Source organism: Chinchilla lanigera, unplaced genomic scaffold, assembly GCF_000276665.1.
Source record: "Chinchilla lanigera isolate Chin_1 unplaced genomic scaffold, ChiLan1.0 scaffold00033, whole genome shotgun sequence".
Taxonomy (NCBI): domain Eukaryota; kingdom Metazoa; phylum Chordata; class Mammalia; order Rodentia; family Chinchillidae; genus Chinchilla; species Chinchilla lanigera.
In genome coordinates this window covers 3,909,161-3,924,573 of record NW_004955434.1, presented here as the reverse complement: position 1 = coordinate 3,924,573, position 15,413 = coordinate 3,909,161, and the positions used below count along the sequence as shown (strand labels likewise).

The 15,413-nt window shown below is 48.2% G+C and overlaps 1 protein-coding gene across 2 annotated transcripts in view; it reads left to right on the top strand.

Annotated features, from left to right (window-relative positions):
* Positions 1–1,333: 1,333 nt before the first annotated feature.
* The window catches only part of Tjp2 (tight junction protein 2), a gene marked incomplete at its 5' end in the record, with an annotated part of 141,873 nt that continues 127,793 nt past the window's right edge, over positions 1,334–15,413 (top strand). For both annotated transcript variants that reach the window (XM_013516340.1, XM_005388570.2), the window contains 1 exon segment: positions 1,334–1,372. In XM_013516340.1, the coding sequence (XP_013371794.1) occupies positions 1,334–1,372 (39 nt within the window).

The following is a 15,413-nucleotide window of genomic DNA, read 5'->3' as shown; positions in this document are numbered from 1 at the left end:
TCCTTCCGGGAAAGCTTTGTGTGGGAAGGAGAGCTTCGCAGCCCTGAAGTTGTCTTGACTGAGCGGTTGCGTCCTTCACAGAATCGCCCTTCCTGCTGAGAACCGAAGCCAGAGCCTGTGCACCGAGGTCCATCTTCTCCCCGACACCCCTTAAACATTTTATATTTTGACACAGTGTCTCACAAGTCCCTAAGAGTTGCCCAGATTGGGCTCTAAATTGTGATCCTCCTGCCTCAGTCTCCCAGAGTGCTGGGATTATAAATACACACAGCATAAATTTTAACCATCTTTAAGTGCACAGTTTAGTGACATTAAGTACATTCACACTGTACGGCCATCACCACTATCCACCTGCAGAGCCTTTTCGTCACCCCAAAATGAAGTTCTGGAACCGCTGAACAGTAACTCCCCAGGGTCTTGCCAGGCTTTTTAACAGACTGGGCGGAGGGGCTGGAGCACTTGCTGGCCAGGTGCAGCCCGGGGCCCTGCGCGCTCGCCTTCGCGGCCGCCAGGCATTCCGGGTGTGCTGTGACTAAGCAGGCTTTCTGTTTACTGCCGGCGCCCTCACCTTTGTCCCAGGCGAGGAACCGGTATTTCCGGCTTGAGTCCTGAAACCCAGCGATCCTGGTGAAGGGCGAGGTTGGCGGGGGAGGGGAACGGGAGCTGATTATAAAAGTTAACTTTTCATCAAAAGCATTAACTGTTTTTCCACCTTCCTTAAACAAAAACAACGACCCCAGCACCACCCAACCACCCACTCATAAGGGCCTACACCCTCTCCCACGATCTGTGAGGGGTGGCTGAGCTGACCGGCCCTTGCGCACGGCCCTTCGCAGGGCGGACCTGGGCGAGGTCCTCTGCCCGGGTGGGGGGGCCTCAGCTGGCTTTGCAGGCCGGGGAAGAGCGCAGGAGCGCACGCCTGGGCCCCGGCCCCGAGGTCGCCCTCCGGGCCGCAGTCCCTGCCCCACCGCTGGGTGGCTCTCTCTGCCTCTCGCGACCCCGCAGGAAGCGGGCTGGGCTCGGCGCCGGGCACCCTCCTGATCTCAGGGAAGCAGGTGACAGCGTCGGACCACCCGCTTCCTTTCTGGACCGCGGCTGCCCGGCGCGCCCCCGCCCAACTGCCCCTGCCCCCACGCTAGTTTCACGTACAGTATTCTTTCTTTCTCCCAAACCTCCAAACAGGAAATAGCCTGAGTCACAACAGTGCCCGGGAGCGGCGCGGAGCCTCCCGTGCTCCCGCCCCGGCCAGGCGCCGCCAGCCAAGCGCTCGGGGAGCGCGGGGGACCCCTGGGCCGGGCCGGCCGCCTCCGCTCCACGCGGGGCCCCGCTAGCCGCCGCCGCCACCGCCAGCGCCACCAGCACGCGTCTCCAGGCGAGTAACCTCGGCCCTGCTGCTCCCGCCCCAGGCAGAGCCGCGGGGCTTCGAGCGTGGGGAGCTGCCTGGGGCGTCGCCGGGGTCCCTTCCTCGCGTCCGACTCTTGCTAGGGAGGGATTTGCGGGGTCCAGGGTTGCGCAGGTACTCTAGAAGGGTCGTGGTGAGCCGCAGCGGGGTAAACGCGAGTGGATTATCACCTAGATCTTCTGTTGGATTTTCCCTCCTTTCTCTCTAGCTTTTGCCCCTGGGGGCAGACAGCGGGGAAGGAGATTCTTTAAGGGACTCTTCCCAGGGGAGTTTGCGCTGGGTGCCCCGCTCCCCCTTCCCCAGTGCAAGCTGTCTCACTTGCTGCTGAACTTTTATTTAACTGATCGAAAAGGCCTTAGAACTGCTGAGAGCCGGTGCCCAGGGTGACGAGGGCGGCGATCGTTAGCGGGGTGCAGGTGGGGCTCCCGGGGCCGCCCCGCCCGGAGGTTCTCGCGGGCCGCGCATCGCCCGGCTGGGATCTCTGCCCTGGGCGCTGCGGAGCCTTGGGAAAGATTCTTTAAACCTTTACTTTTGTGCTTTCGGTCCCTTTTGTAAGGGAGGGGCCGAGTCGTCCAGAGGAGGGCCTTGTTAGTTTTCCGGGGCTATGCTGGAGGTTCTTGTATGGAGAACTCGGTGAAAACCGAGCTGGCGATCTTGTGGGTCGGAAGGCGGCCCTGAATGCCAGGCATTCTTCGCGCCGGAGAAGGGTGTTTTTCAGACTGCGCTGGAGTCTGCAGGAGGCCGGGCCCACAGGTGGGCGGGCGCTGGCGGTTTCTCAGGCATCGTTACCACCAGCGGTTGGTAGGTTAGTGAATTCCTTAAGAGATTCATTGCAGGTGCGCCGTGTTCTGTGCGTTTTCTGGTGAGGAGTGTGTGATGGGTAACCTGCTGAATCGCTGTCCCCAGGGCATCCGTTTGAAAAAGCACTGGCCTATCGGGTTTTAGAATGGAGTTTTCTGACCACTTGTTCTCAGCCACTCCTTAATGTTTTGCCCTCAGGGACAAACACGCCAGAGCCACCTGGGTTACAGCGCTTCCACCCCAGGTGACTGATTTTGGAAATTTGTTAACAGCTTAGCCTGCAGATTTTTGTTTCTGAATCCTTATCACTGTCCTTCCTTTCCCCCTTCTCCCCGGCCCTGCACTGCCGGATGCTTCTCACTCTTTTGGTAGGGAACGTGAAAGGTTGAATAGGAATGTAAAGTAAAAGTAGAATCATTGAGGCAGAGTATAAAGAGACATTTGAGAATTCCTGAGTGGATAATGCTCCAGGTTCTTAGAGGGCACTGGCTTCCCCGCCCCTTTTCTCTTTCCCTTTTCTTCTTTCCTTCCTTCCTTCTCTCCTTTTTATTTTTTTAGGTTCTGGGGATTGGACTTAGGACCTTCACACTCAGCTCCAACCCCAGACCTTTCTCTTTTTTGAGACAGGTCCCTAAGTCCCTAAATTGCCCAGGCCAGGTAAAATTTGTGATCCTTCTGTCTCAGCCTCCAGAGTGCTGGGATTGCAGGGTTTACTGCGCTGCCACCCCTGCCTAACCTGTGAGCTCTTTTTCTGCATCTAGACAATCTTAGCCACACAAGGGTTTCCTTCTGTTTTGTCTGGAATGAAGTGAAGTTACCTTCACCTTTACTAATTATACTGGCATTATTTAAGTGCCCTGTTAATATTGGGTTTAGGTGGGTTTTCTGTTTGTTTTTTGAAACAGGGTCTCACTATGTAGTTGAGGCTGACTTTGAACTCGATTAGGTAGCCCGGGTTGGCCTCGAATTCACGCCAATCCTCCTGCCTCAGCCTCCCCAGTGCTGTTATAGGCATGCACCACCACACCCAGCTAGTTTTTTTTTAAATACTGACTCAAACTAAGGGTTTTTGGGGGAAGGGGTTGTGTGCTGGAGGTGGAATTTAAGGTGTGCTATGTATGAGGCAAAAGCTCTACCATTGAGCTATACCCCAGCCCTCAACCTCATTCCTTTTTTCTTTTTAAGAAGGAAATGAGGAGAAGTTGTCTCCCTAAATGGCTCAGGCTGACCTCAGACTTGAGATTCTTTCACCTTGGCCTGGATAGTACCTGGGAGTATAAGCATGTGCCACCCTGCGTGGCTCTCACACACGCTTTTGCAAGTAGTCGGAATAAACCTTAAGAATAAAGGTTTATTGGAGTGTGTCACAGCAAGACTTAAGAAAAAAAGAATTTGAAGTAATTTTTCAGACTACCCCAAACTGGGCGTGGTGGCGCATGCCTATAATCCCAGCACTCAGGAGGCTGAGGCAGGAGGATCGATGCAAGTTTGAGGCCAGCCTGAACTACAAAATAAGTTTAAGACCAGACTGAACTGTATAGTGAGACCTTGTCTCAAAAAGACCAAAAAAAAAAAAAAAAAAAGAAAAAAAATCCAAACTACTAAACATTTCTGCCATAAAGTTAAATGAGTATCATGGTCCACATACATCATTCCTAGCTGTGAAAGTGTTTGCATAACGGAGAAAAGCATTGTGATAAGGAAGTCATCTGTTTGCAACTGCTTAAAATGGGAACTTGTGGTTTCAGGACACACTTTTCAGTGAGAATAGAAATGTAAATTGGCAAACTAATAAAATTACATTCCTGGTCTCAGAAAGTCATTGCTATGCATCAAGAATGTGGTTCTGGCCTGGTGTGATGGTGCATGCTGGTAATCCTGGCACTTGGGAGGCTGAAGCAGGAGGATTGCTTCCCATTCAAGGGGAGCCTGGGCTACATAGTGAGTTCAAGGCCAGCCTGAACTACATAGCGACCCTTTCTCAAACAAACAAACAGCAACAAAAACAAAAAATGTGGTTTAGGGATGGTGGGAAGACTTAATAAATGGCTAAGTGGCAGAACCTTCATGTTCTCCAGATTCTTCTCTTTAGATCCTTGCCCTCGATTGTTTTTTTAAGACTTTCATCAGAATGACGTTTTCAGCTTGCAGCGAAGAATTTATAGCTTTGTTTGATTGAAAAGTCCCTTTGATATGGTTGAAGATAATTCAGATGGGAAAGGTTTGGCAGAAAATTCCCTTTAGAAGATTCTTGTGTTCACAGAATTCTAGTAAGGCAAAAAAGGAAGGGTTTCCCTCCTGCTGATTGTTCTCTAATGAAATAGTTCAGTATTTTATTTGCTGAACAAATGCTGTTTTGCAGTCTACACAGTGAAAAAAATTCCCTAGGAAATGTCCAGTGAGTGGCTTTATAATAAGTGTCTTCATCAGCTTCACTGATGACTGGGAAGTCACCTATGAGTTTAGTAAAAGCGGAAATGCAACAGCTATTCCAGACTTTAGAGTCAGAGTCTTTACACTGTAATGTGTAGGCTTAACAACCCCTTGGGTGATTCTGATATATGACTAATTAGGTTTGGGAGTCACCTGAATAAACATACACCCACACATTGAATGCAGGTGCAAACCAAGATGTAATTTGTGTGTGTGTTTATGTGTGTGTGTGTGTGTGTGTGTGTGTGTGTATGAGAACACACTAAGGATTAAACCCAGGACTTTATGTGTGCTAAGTAAGAACTCTACCTCTGGGCTACACCCCAGACCTTCATGCATAGATATTGTAAAATTACTCTGAAGTTATAGGAAACTACAACTTTAACATGAAGTAAAATTCACCGTAGAGTCATTTTTAAAATTAGTCAGTTCAAGTTTGGCAAGTTTAATCAACCCCCTCCCCCCCCCCGTTCTAACAACACCTCTTGATGTTGATAACTATTGAAATTTAGAACCCTAGTGTCTAGATGAGCCACTGGTCTCATAGTGAGCCACTGGTCTCGATAGTGAGACCAAGGCCATGGGGTACTCGTTTTAGCATCAGTGAACATACGCTGTGTCCCTATTTTCAGTGATTTCAGGGATTTAGTTTTAGTAAATCTTTATAACAACCTTGAGAGTATTATTTTATCCTTTTCTCATTTTATAGAAGAGAAAATTGAAGCCACCTTGGATCTTCTTGCTTGAGCCCTTGGTTCTTTCCATATAAAATCATGGGTCCCTGCCTACTTGCTCCCCCGATCTCCTGGAAAGTACCTGTTGATTAATTCTTCATTCAGATCTTTTAGAATGTCAGGATTGAATGCTGAGGCAAACAGAAAGTGAGCCAACACAAGTGAATTCCAAAGGAGAAAAGACTGCATGGCACCCGAAGGCCTCTGATGAGGTAGTGCCTACTTGTCTTGAATGTGGCATTAGTGTAGCTAGCCTGGCTCCTAGAAAAATCAGCTCTTGGACACTTTTCTTATGGAGATCATGGTAAGGGATAGTCTAAGGTGTCATCCCTTCACATCAACCCAAAACCCAACCGTGCATACCTGGTTTTCTGAGATGCTACTGGGTGTACAAGAAAGGGCACAAGCGGGGTTGGGGATTTAGCTCAGTGGTAGAACACTTGCCTAGCAATCTGGAAGCCCTGAGTTCAGTCCTCAGCACCAAAATCAAAAAGTGAAACCCATCTGAAAACAGCGAAAATCAAATAAAAAACACAAAACAGAAAAAAAGACCAAAAAAAAAGAAAGGGCATAAGATTCAGTAGTGGAAGAGCTGACCCCTGCTTTGACCAGCTTAATAAGTCAGAGCAAATCTCATAAACTCAGAGCTGTGTATAAAATCATGGCGGACAATTATCTTCCTCTACGTCCAGGGTTGTAGGGAGGACTCAAGAAGCTGTTATTTGTAAAAGTGCTTGTAAACTATAAATGAAGCTAAAAGCTATCTTGTATATAGGAGGAATTTGTAATACAGAGGAGACAGAAAGAGCCACTCATTTATCTACCACTCTTTAGTTTATCTAACACTTTTTGGTTAACTGAATTTGTTTATAATTTTCTTGGAACTTTAAGCCAATTGAGAAAAAGTTCTATTGAGAGGCAATTCAGCTACCATAACAATTCTTCTATTTGTAACACACAATTCAGTCTCCTTTGGCATATTCACAGTCGTATAACTATCACCACAAAAAATTTTAGGGCATTTTCTTACCCCCCCGCAAAAAAAAACTGGCTAAAAATTTATAACAAGGGCTACGGATGTAGCTCAGTATGAAGGCTCTGGGTTCAATCCCCAGTACCAGGGGTTGAGTGGGGGACTTACTAACATCTGTAAATTCTGTTTATTAAAAATATGCAGTAAGCCTTCTAGTGTAGCTCAGTGGCAGAAAATGTGTGGGCCTCACAGCTCAATCCCCCCCACCTCATATAAATGCATGAAATATGCAGTAATATGCTTTGAAATCAATTAATATGCTGTGTATATATTTTACTAGGGTGCTCTTTATTCTCAAGAACCTGCAAAAGAAGAGTGGACTCAGAGTCATTTTTCATGTGTTCTTTTGTGAACATTTGTGTTCTTTCTTTCCCAAGCTGCGCGGCGCTGGTTTTTCTCTGTAGCCTCGTGAAGAATTACCTTCATGCTCTATGGTCACGAATCGTTATTGAGTTTCTTAGGTGTCTACTGGGTTTTAGTGGCTTACTGTATTGAACTCAGGTTGTATGTTTTGATCTTGTGTTATGGGAAAATGTTGGTAGTGCTGAGAGAGATGGTGAAGTGAGCCGGATTTAAGAAAGAAAATTACTTGCATTTGAGAAATGCTTGAGACCGTGGTAGAGTGGCATGCGGAAGTGGGGGTGCAGTGATTCTTGAACCTGAGCGAACATTTGAGCCGTGGAGGGCCGTGGGCCCCACTCTTGGGGTTTCTCATTGAGTAGATCTGGGGAGGTAACCTGAGACTCTGCATGTCCAGCAAGTACCCAGCCAGATGCTGCTGGTGGTTGGAGGGATTTGGCAGATTGGTGGGGAGCAGTGGATGGGGAAAGGCCGGGTGTTGGCCTGGGCTCCTGTTGTGCAGATGCTTAGTGGAGTCATGGAACAGGTGCAGTCCCAGGCATGGAGCGCAGACCCACTGAGATGGAAAGCAGGCATGCCGTGGAGAGAGTGGCTGGGCCAAATAACAAGGAGTCCGGAAAGAATGGCAGCTGAGTGATGCACACTGAGCCTTGGTAGGCGAGGATTGTGGGAGATTCGGGCAGCGAGCACTCACCAGCTTTTGAGTAAAGGGCCTGGCTGGCTCCTGATTTCGCAGGAGGACCTGAGCTGTCTGCAGGAGGTAGGTATTGTAGGTGTATGGCTGGGATTTCCATGACTGGCTCAGAAAGGCCAGCATTACCACCAGGCGGTGTGGCTAGTGGGCCCCGGGCTTGGGGATGCAGGGTCAAGTGGTAAGATAAGAGACCCCCTGTCCTTAAGGTCATAGGCCTGGGGTCACACCTGACTCTTCTTGCCTGTCTCTGCTGTAAGTCTACAGCTAAGGTGAGTTCTGCAAACCACAAGATTCTTTTGTGCCTGTAGTGTCGTCACTAAATCTGGCATTTACCTCCTTTACTTGTTTGCCTGCTCGGCTTAATAGCTTTAAAGATTTGTGCAGCCCTATACCCAGTCTTCTTAGTACACTGATTATAAGCTGATTCTGAGAGTGAGTGCTGACACAGAGTGGTTTTGACGTCATTCATATCATCATGGTCAGAAGGTTTGCTACAGAAAACATATCCAAGAAGGGCAGGGGCCCACTCTGAGTGTGAGTTTATTTTACACTTCCTGCTGGTTTCACAATGTCAAGACAAACACCCCTTAATTTTCTTTTTTCTTTTTTTTTGTTTTTGTTTTGTTTGGTTTGGTTTGGTTTTTCTCCGGTACCGGGAACCGAACTCACGACCTTGCGCTTGCCAGGCAGGCGCTTTGCCGCTGAGCTAAATCCCCAGCCCCACCCCTTAATTTTCTTGTATATTTCATTTTAAAGGAATTCTCCTTGTGTCTGATGTTGTAAAACATTCTCTTGGGTTTTGGAAAGAGGCCAAAGTCTGTCCCCAGTGTTGATGTATTTCTGTCTGTCTGTTTCTCCTTCCAATACTGAAGAAGGTCCTGAATTGAACTCAGGACCTTCTTGCTGAGCTCAATTCTTAGTCCTTTATTTTTGATTTTGAGACAGGGTCTCACTGAGTCACTAAGTTGTCCGGGCTGGCCTTGAACTTAGCATTCTCCTCCCAGAGTGCCGGGATTATAGGTGTACACCATCCCATTCGGCTGCAAGGTGTTCTCTTATCATTTGTGGTTGTCATCAGCTGCCCAGATCTGATTCAACTTGCTGTGGGCAGGAGCTGTGTAGCAGGTGCCTACTTTAGACTTTCGATTTGCCCTCCATCCCACGCAACCCTTTGAACACACCAACATTTCTGCCATGCCCTGTAGCCGCTGGATGTGTGGGTCCCTTGGTTAATGGGCAGGACCGGACAGGAAGTGTTTCATCACCATGCTTCTCTGGAGACGCACTGTCTTGGTGTTCCCAAGACCACACCCTGGCTGGCCGTTTTGTTAGAAGGACTCCTGGTGCTCAGCACTTTGTTACACTCAGGGTTTAAGTATCTCAGGGCCAAGATACACAGCATAGTCAGCAAAGGGAAGCGTGCATGGAGCAAAGTCCAGGGAAACCACACCCAAGCTTCCAGGGCTCCTCTCCCTGGCAGTCACTCAGGACAGTCTTAGTACTCCCGGGGACAGTGGTGGCTATGCGCGTGAAGTGTTACGGACCAGAGAAGCTCATGAGAGACTCAGTGCCCAGGGTTTCTGTCGGGAGGATGCTTCTGTTGGCATCTTCTCCCTACCATGTGTCAGACTTCAGGATAAAGCATATTTTTTGCTCAAGCCACTTAGGGATGCACATTGAGCCTCTCTTAGCTTTTTGGGGCATGGGGAACACTCCCCAGACCCCAAGCTCCCGGGTGTTAGCTGAGAGCCATCCCTATAAGCAGGCCTGTCAAAGGACAGCAGTCAGGCCTGTGGTCATTTGCGGAGAGGGGGATGGGAATGGAAGGTGAGACTGGCGATGGGGGTGCCGACCTTGGGGAGGGAATCTGTCTGTGCACCTTAGGGCCCAGTGCTGCAGCAGAGGACAGAAGTGAGCTTGGGGTTTTGGACCTCTTTCCTGTCACTATAGGGGTAGAGGAGGGTGGCGGTGCTCATTGGGAGTTCAGAGTCCTGTTCATTCCCCCATCCATTCATTCTTAAAGTGTACTTACTGGTACCGATACACTGGTACCTATACACTGGCACTGTGCCAGTGTTTGTGATACAGTGGTCGGCAGGACAGTGTGTGACTCAGGAGACCTGTGTTCTTTTTTTTGGTTTTGGTTTTTCTCCAGTACCAGGAACCGAACTCACGACCTTGCGCTTGCCAGGCAGGCGCTTTGCCGCTGAGCTAAATCCCCAGCCCCCAGGAGACCTGTGTTCTACAGAACACAGAGTAGGTTCAGAGACCGTTCAATTAATTGTGGTGGGGATATACCAAGGCTCCGGGCACCCCCAGGTCTGGTGGGTAAGGTAGGGACTTTGTAATCAGACCAATACGTCCACTGCTTATTCCGTGTGTAGCCTCAGGCAAGTTACTTAGTCACTTGATACCCAAGAGTCTTCATCTGAAAAACAAGGAGTTTATAGCCACTTCTTAAATCTGTTGTGAGAGGTAACCAGCTCGAGTCTAGAAAGCACATATTTCAGTGGCTGGAACAGTGGGAATGGTTGTGAATTAATGGTTCGGTGACTTCTGACAGGGGTGGTGGTATCTGGGGGACTGGTGCCTGCTGCACCCCCACTCTGCCCAGGCAGACCTGAAGGTGTCCTGCTTACCCTCGCCCTGGCTGCAGGTGCACTGCAAGTGGTGTTGTTCTACTTCCTGCTCCCAGAACACCCTTTGCTGCCTTATTTTTCTTGCTCTTGAGGGTACTTTTCTTTCTGCTTGGGACCCCATTTTTTGGGTCAACCTAAGGAATATCTACTCACATTTTAAGACCCATCTCACACCCTCCCCAGATTCTTTCCCAAGCCAAGCCCTGAGACAGGTGTGTTCATTCTCTCCTAGGTCCCCTTCCCTTTCCTAGGTCCCTCACGCAGCATGCTGGGTGGCAGTCCCCTGGTACTGCATTTCACTGAATGATTCCTCAGGGCAGGGGTGGTTTGGTCTCACTCAAGTGCCCAGTGTCAACTTAATAGATGTCTGGCGGTTGTTGAAAGAGTGAATGAATGGCTGAGCATGCGGTTGGACTAGGAAATCCAACATGAAGTGGTACAATGTTGGCAAAATAGGTCTCTGCCCTCGCAGCAGATCTTATGGTCTAGAGAAAGAGACAGGCAGTAAACAGGTAAATACATACGGTATAACTAGGAACCGAGACGTGCCATGAGGAAAACCGTGCAGTCCAGCAGGAGCAGGGAGGGGATCTCAAAGAGGGAGAGGTGGATGTCTGAATGGTGGTACTGGGGAAAGTGTGGGCGATGCTGGGGGTGGGAGGTTGGGAGGCTGGAAGGACTGGTCAGGCAGGAAGCTGTGGCTGGAGAGCTGCAACCCCTCCAGATGGGGGTGGGCAGGTGGAGGGAGGGCGCAACCTCCAAAGGGCAGGAAGGTTAGGACGCTCGGTGGACATGTGGAAGGCTGTATGGCCCGTTTCTGAGCAAGGCAGACTGGTGTCAAGGAACCGAGGACTGTCTAAAGGAGTAGTACCTGGTGAGCAGAGAGACTTTGAGCTGGATCCAGGACTGTGATTTAGTCCACCATTGCCTCAGATGACAGGATGGGTTAAACACGGACATTTATATTTCGGAATTCTGGAGGCAGAAGTCCGCTATCAGGGTGCTAGCATGGTTGGGTTCTAGGGAAGGCCAGCTTCCTTGCTTCCAGACAGCTGCCTTCCACTTATCCTCACATGGCCTTTCCTTGGGACCCGAGTGTGGAGAGCCAGACGCTCCTTTTACAAGAACACTGATCCCGCACAGGACCTCACTGAAACCTACTCGTTTTGCAGAAAAGCTCCATCTTTAAATATCATCACACATTTGGGGTTAGGCCTTCAACATTTTGAGGAGATGCATACATTCAGTCCTTAACGATCCAGGCCAGAAATTATTTGCTGACTATATAATAACCACGGCTAGTATTTAAATACAGTGTTTGGATGAGCTAGACCCAAGTGTTTTGCGCATATACACTAAATTTAATCTTCACACAGCCTTACCACATAGGTGATACTGTTATCCCCACTTTACAGATGAGGAAGCTCAGGCCCTGGAGAGGTTCAAAGACTGCCCAGCATCTCACATATACACAGCAGGTTATATGTGAAAATGGGATTCAAATCTACACAATCTGGTCCTAGACTCCAGGGTTTTGATCATACATACCCCTGCCTTTTACTTAGGAAGAGAACACTAAATTATTGGGCAACTATCATATAGCAATTCCTGAGTGAGGAGAGAGATTGTAGCTATAAGGATGAATACAACTTTGCACCTGCTCTTAGGCCATCTAACTGCTAAGGAGGACAGATTTGTAAAACCATAATTTCTTAATGTTGATTAAAAGAAATTTATTTATGTATTTCTTGCTTGTGGTACTGGGGATTGAACCCAGGGCCTTTGCACTGGGCTATATCTTTAGCCCTTTTTTATTTTTAATTTTGAGACAAATCTTACTAAATTACTCAGTATCCCAGGTGGGGTTGGAACTTGTAGTCCTCCTGTCTCAGCCTTCCAGAGTACTGGGATTACAGGCCTTGGTCACGGCATCTGGCTCTCACTACCAGTTTAAGGGCTGGGGATTTAGCTCAGTGGCATAAGTGCCTGCCTGGCAAGCACAAGGTCGTGAGTTTGATCCCCAGCACCACAAAAAAAAAAAAAAAAAAATTAAAAAAAAAATCATTACCAGTTTAAGTCTCCACATTAGTGTGATTTTTCTGCACTAATAAAGTCAAGCTAACTCTAGGTTACTTTATGTGTGTATTTAATGTGTGGGTACTCTATGTGTGTATTTAATGCCTGCTTCCTAGATTTTTTTTTTCTCTGTGTATGTGTATCGGGAATCGAACTCAGGACCTTGCACTTGCCAGGCAGGTGCTGTTCTACTGAGCTATATCCCTGCCCATCCCCTAGAATTTGCCCCTCCCCTAGAATTTGCCCCTGATCATCTGGAACACTTCCTAATTGGGATTGGAGCAAGGCAGATCACTCCCCTGCCTCAGAGGGTTTGACTCTAATGATCTTGATTTTCTTGGCTCTGACTTCTTGGCATCTCTGCTGGCCACTGTCTTTGAAGGCTGGGCTGATTTCCCAGTCTCCTGTCTCCAAGTATGTTCACCTAATTTCATGGACTTGATGACTGGTCCACTTTTCTTGTTGTTTTGTGATAGGTTTTTGCCGTGCAGATGAGGCTGGCCTTGAAGTTGCTTTATAGCCCAAACTAGCCTCAAACTCTTGATCCTCCTACCTTAACCTCCTGAGTGCTGGGATTACAGAAAACTGGTTCACATTTTACCTGTCAATTTTCTGGTATGTTTAAGCACCATAAGACTGAGGGCTTAGCCTGTTTCAGGAACAGGTACACTAAAATTTATAATGCTATCATGCTGCAGTTTGGAGAACTGTAGAACCACTTATATAAAAAAGAACATTTTTCAGTACTGAGACTCAAACTTAGGCCTTACGCGTGCCAGGTAAGCACTGAACTACCTTGCCTGCCAACACTGACACTTTTAGGTGGCCTGTTGGGTCTGCTTTTCTGTTCTGTTCTTCCCCAGTGTTGGAGTAGAATTGGTTTCTGTCTCCATGTTGCATGGAGATGCTGCTTGACTTTGAAACGCTAGTTTCCTCCTGCATCATCCTGCCTGGTCAGGAATATGGTCTCCATCCCCTGGTCCCAACTTGTCATCTCTGTTCTCTTCTCCCCGAGAAGCTGCCAGTTCTGGAATGTGGAGCCAGTGTTCTACAGACACCAGAGCCAACTCTCTAGCCCTGCAGCCCTGTGTAGAGGTTGGGAATCTTTGTCAGGGCCTCCTAATAGTGGGTGTTATAGTCAGTGGTTTGCAAGGGGATAGATTTGATACAGGACACATAAATGTAAAGGAGTATCTTACAATATTCACTGCAAAAGTCCAATGCAGAAGAGTACAAGAGTTCTGTCTGTGCGCTAGAGACCCGAAGAATCCAGCTGAGGGCCTGGATCCCACAGTGATATCCTGCACAAGTCCAGCCAGAGGCGTAAAGCCCATGGCAATGTCTCGTGCAAGTCCGTATGAAGGATCTGCACTGGGAAGGCCCAGAGGCCAGTGGTGGAAGCTGGAAAGTCTGCACAGGCGGGATGAAGGATCTATGCCAGCAGGCTGAGAGATCTGCACTGGAGCCAGGAGTGACACTCAAAGTAAAGACTAGAGCTCCCCGGAAGTGAACCGCAGCCATCCTCAGTGACAGTGAGGACCTGAGCTCCTCCTCCAAAGACAGTGGCTGAATTCGTATCAGGAAAACCAGCTGCAACAAAGCTTGTCCTGGGAAATCAGCAGCGTACAATCTTCCCTTCCCCTCAGGTGGGTCTAACATCTCAGAACCACGCTGACTTAGTTCAGTTGGGTGTTCCCACTCAAGCCAACCATTAGTGATTCTACCACCGTGGGTTTAGCTTCTTCCTCTTGAGTTTGGGTAGATTTGGCTTCTGCTTCCAGAGACTGGATCTTCCTCACAGTATCAGACACTGCCTTGTCTTAAACGTGGAGGATCTTTTTTTCTCAGATAATTAACTATAAAGTATATATATATGCTGGATCAAGTCATGGGGCTGGGGATGATCAGGCCTTCAGCTACTTGTTGGGTTTCATGTTTTTCTCTCACTGCAGAACTTGATGGGAGAATCGTCTCCTTCCCTTCTTCCCTGCTTCCCCTCCCCGCACTCTTCCTTGATTCACCTTTTGGCAGTATTTTAGGTATACTTTAGCTCTTGTAGGGACAGTCCTGCATTTTTGCTGGAGTGAAAGTACAGAACCAGGGAAGCAAAGGGTCTCCTTGTCTCCCAGATTGCCACCTGATACAATACTCTCATCCCCAATTCATTTATTGAAGTCCTAGCCCCTGGTATCCCCTGTGTGACCTGCTATTTTATTTTGCTTTTTTGGTGCTGGTGATAAAACCCAGGACCTTACATATGCTAAGTACACACTCCACCACTGAGCCACACTCCTCGCCCCATGTGATCCTATATGGAGATAGTCTTACAGAGGTAATAAAAAATGAGGCCATTAGAGTAGGTCCTAATCCAATAAGATGGTGTCCTTACAAGAAGAGGGAATATGGACAGACGTACAGAGAGAAGCCGTGTGAAGACGCAGGGAGAAGGTGGCCGTGCACATCCAAATAAGAAGGCCTAATTAACCTTTATCCACAGCCCCAGAGAAACCGCTGTTCTGTGCACATGCTTTAACTCAACATTTTAATGATGGCTGCGAGTTTTTATTTTTTACTTTTATTAGTCCATATTTGTCATACAGCATAGTGATGTTCATTTTGGGGAATTGATACATGCCTAGAACATATTGTGATCATTTTCAATCCCTTTACCATCCCTCTTCTGCCAGTAGCTGCAAGTTTTGAAATATGAACTAGAAAGTATTTGAGACAGGGCTGGGGATTTAGCTCAGCGGCAAAGTGCCTGCCTGGCAAGAGCAAGGTCGTGAGTTCGGTTCCCGGTACCAGAGAAAAACAAAAAAAAACCCAAAAAGAAAGTATTTGAGACAGCCTAGCAGCCTGGCAGCCTCAGCCACTGGCAGCAGATGGCTGTCTCTCAGTGCTTCCCACAATATAGTCCCTGCTAAGTTCCCAGTGCTGACCTAGGGGAAGACTGTCCCTTTCTTACAATTGCACAACACATGTGACTGAACTGGCCCTCTCCCAATGAAAGGCCAGGTCCTTCTTGCCTTAATTGAGCTCCTGCCAGTGTCCTGAATTCTGCGCAATGCCTTGTCTGGCCAGCGCTCCCTAGCAGTCGACCTGTTGGAATCCTGTGACTCCAGGCTCGTGGTAGAAACAGGCTAAGCACAACTTTGACCAACAATCCTCCTTGCATGTTTCCCTCATGTAAAGAGTTGGAAGTTTTTTATTTCCTAAGAGTCCATGAATTATTATGTATTTA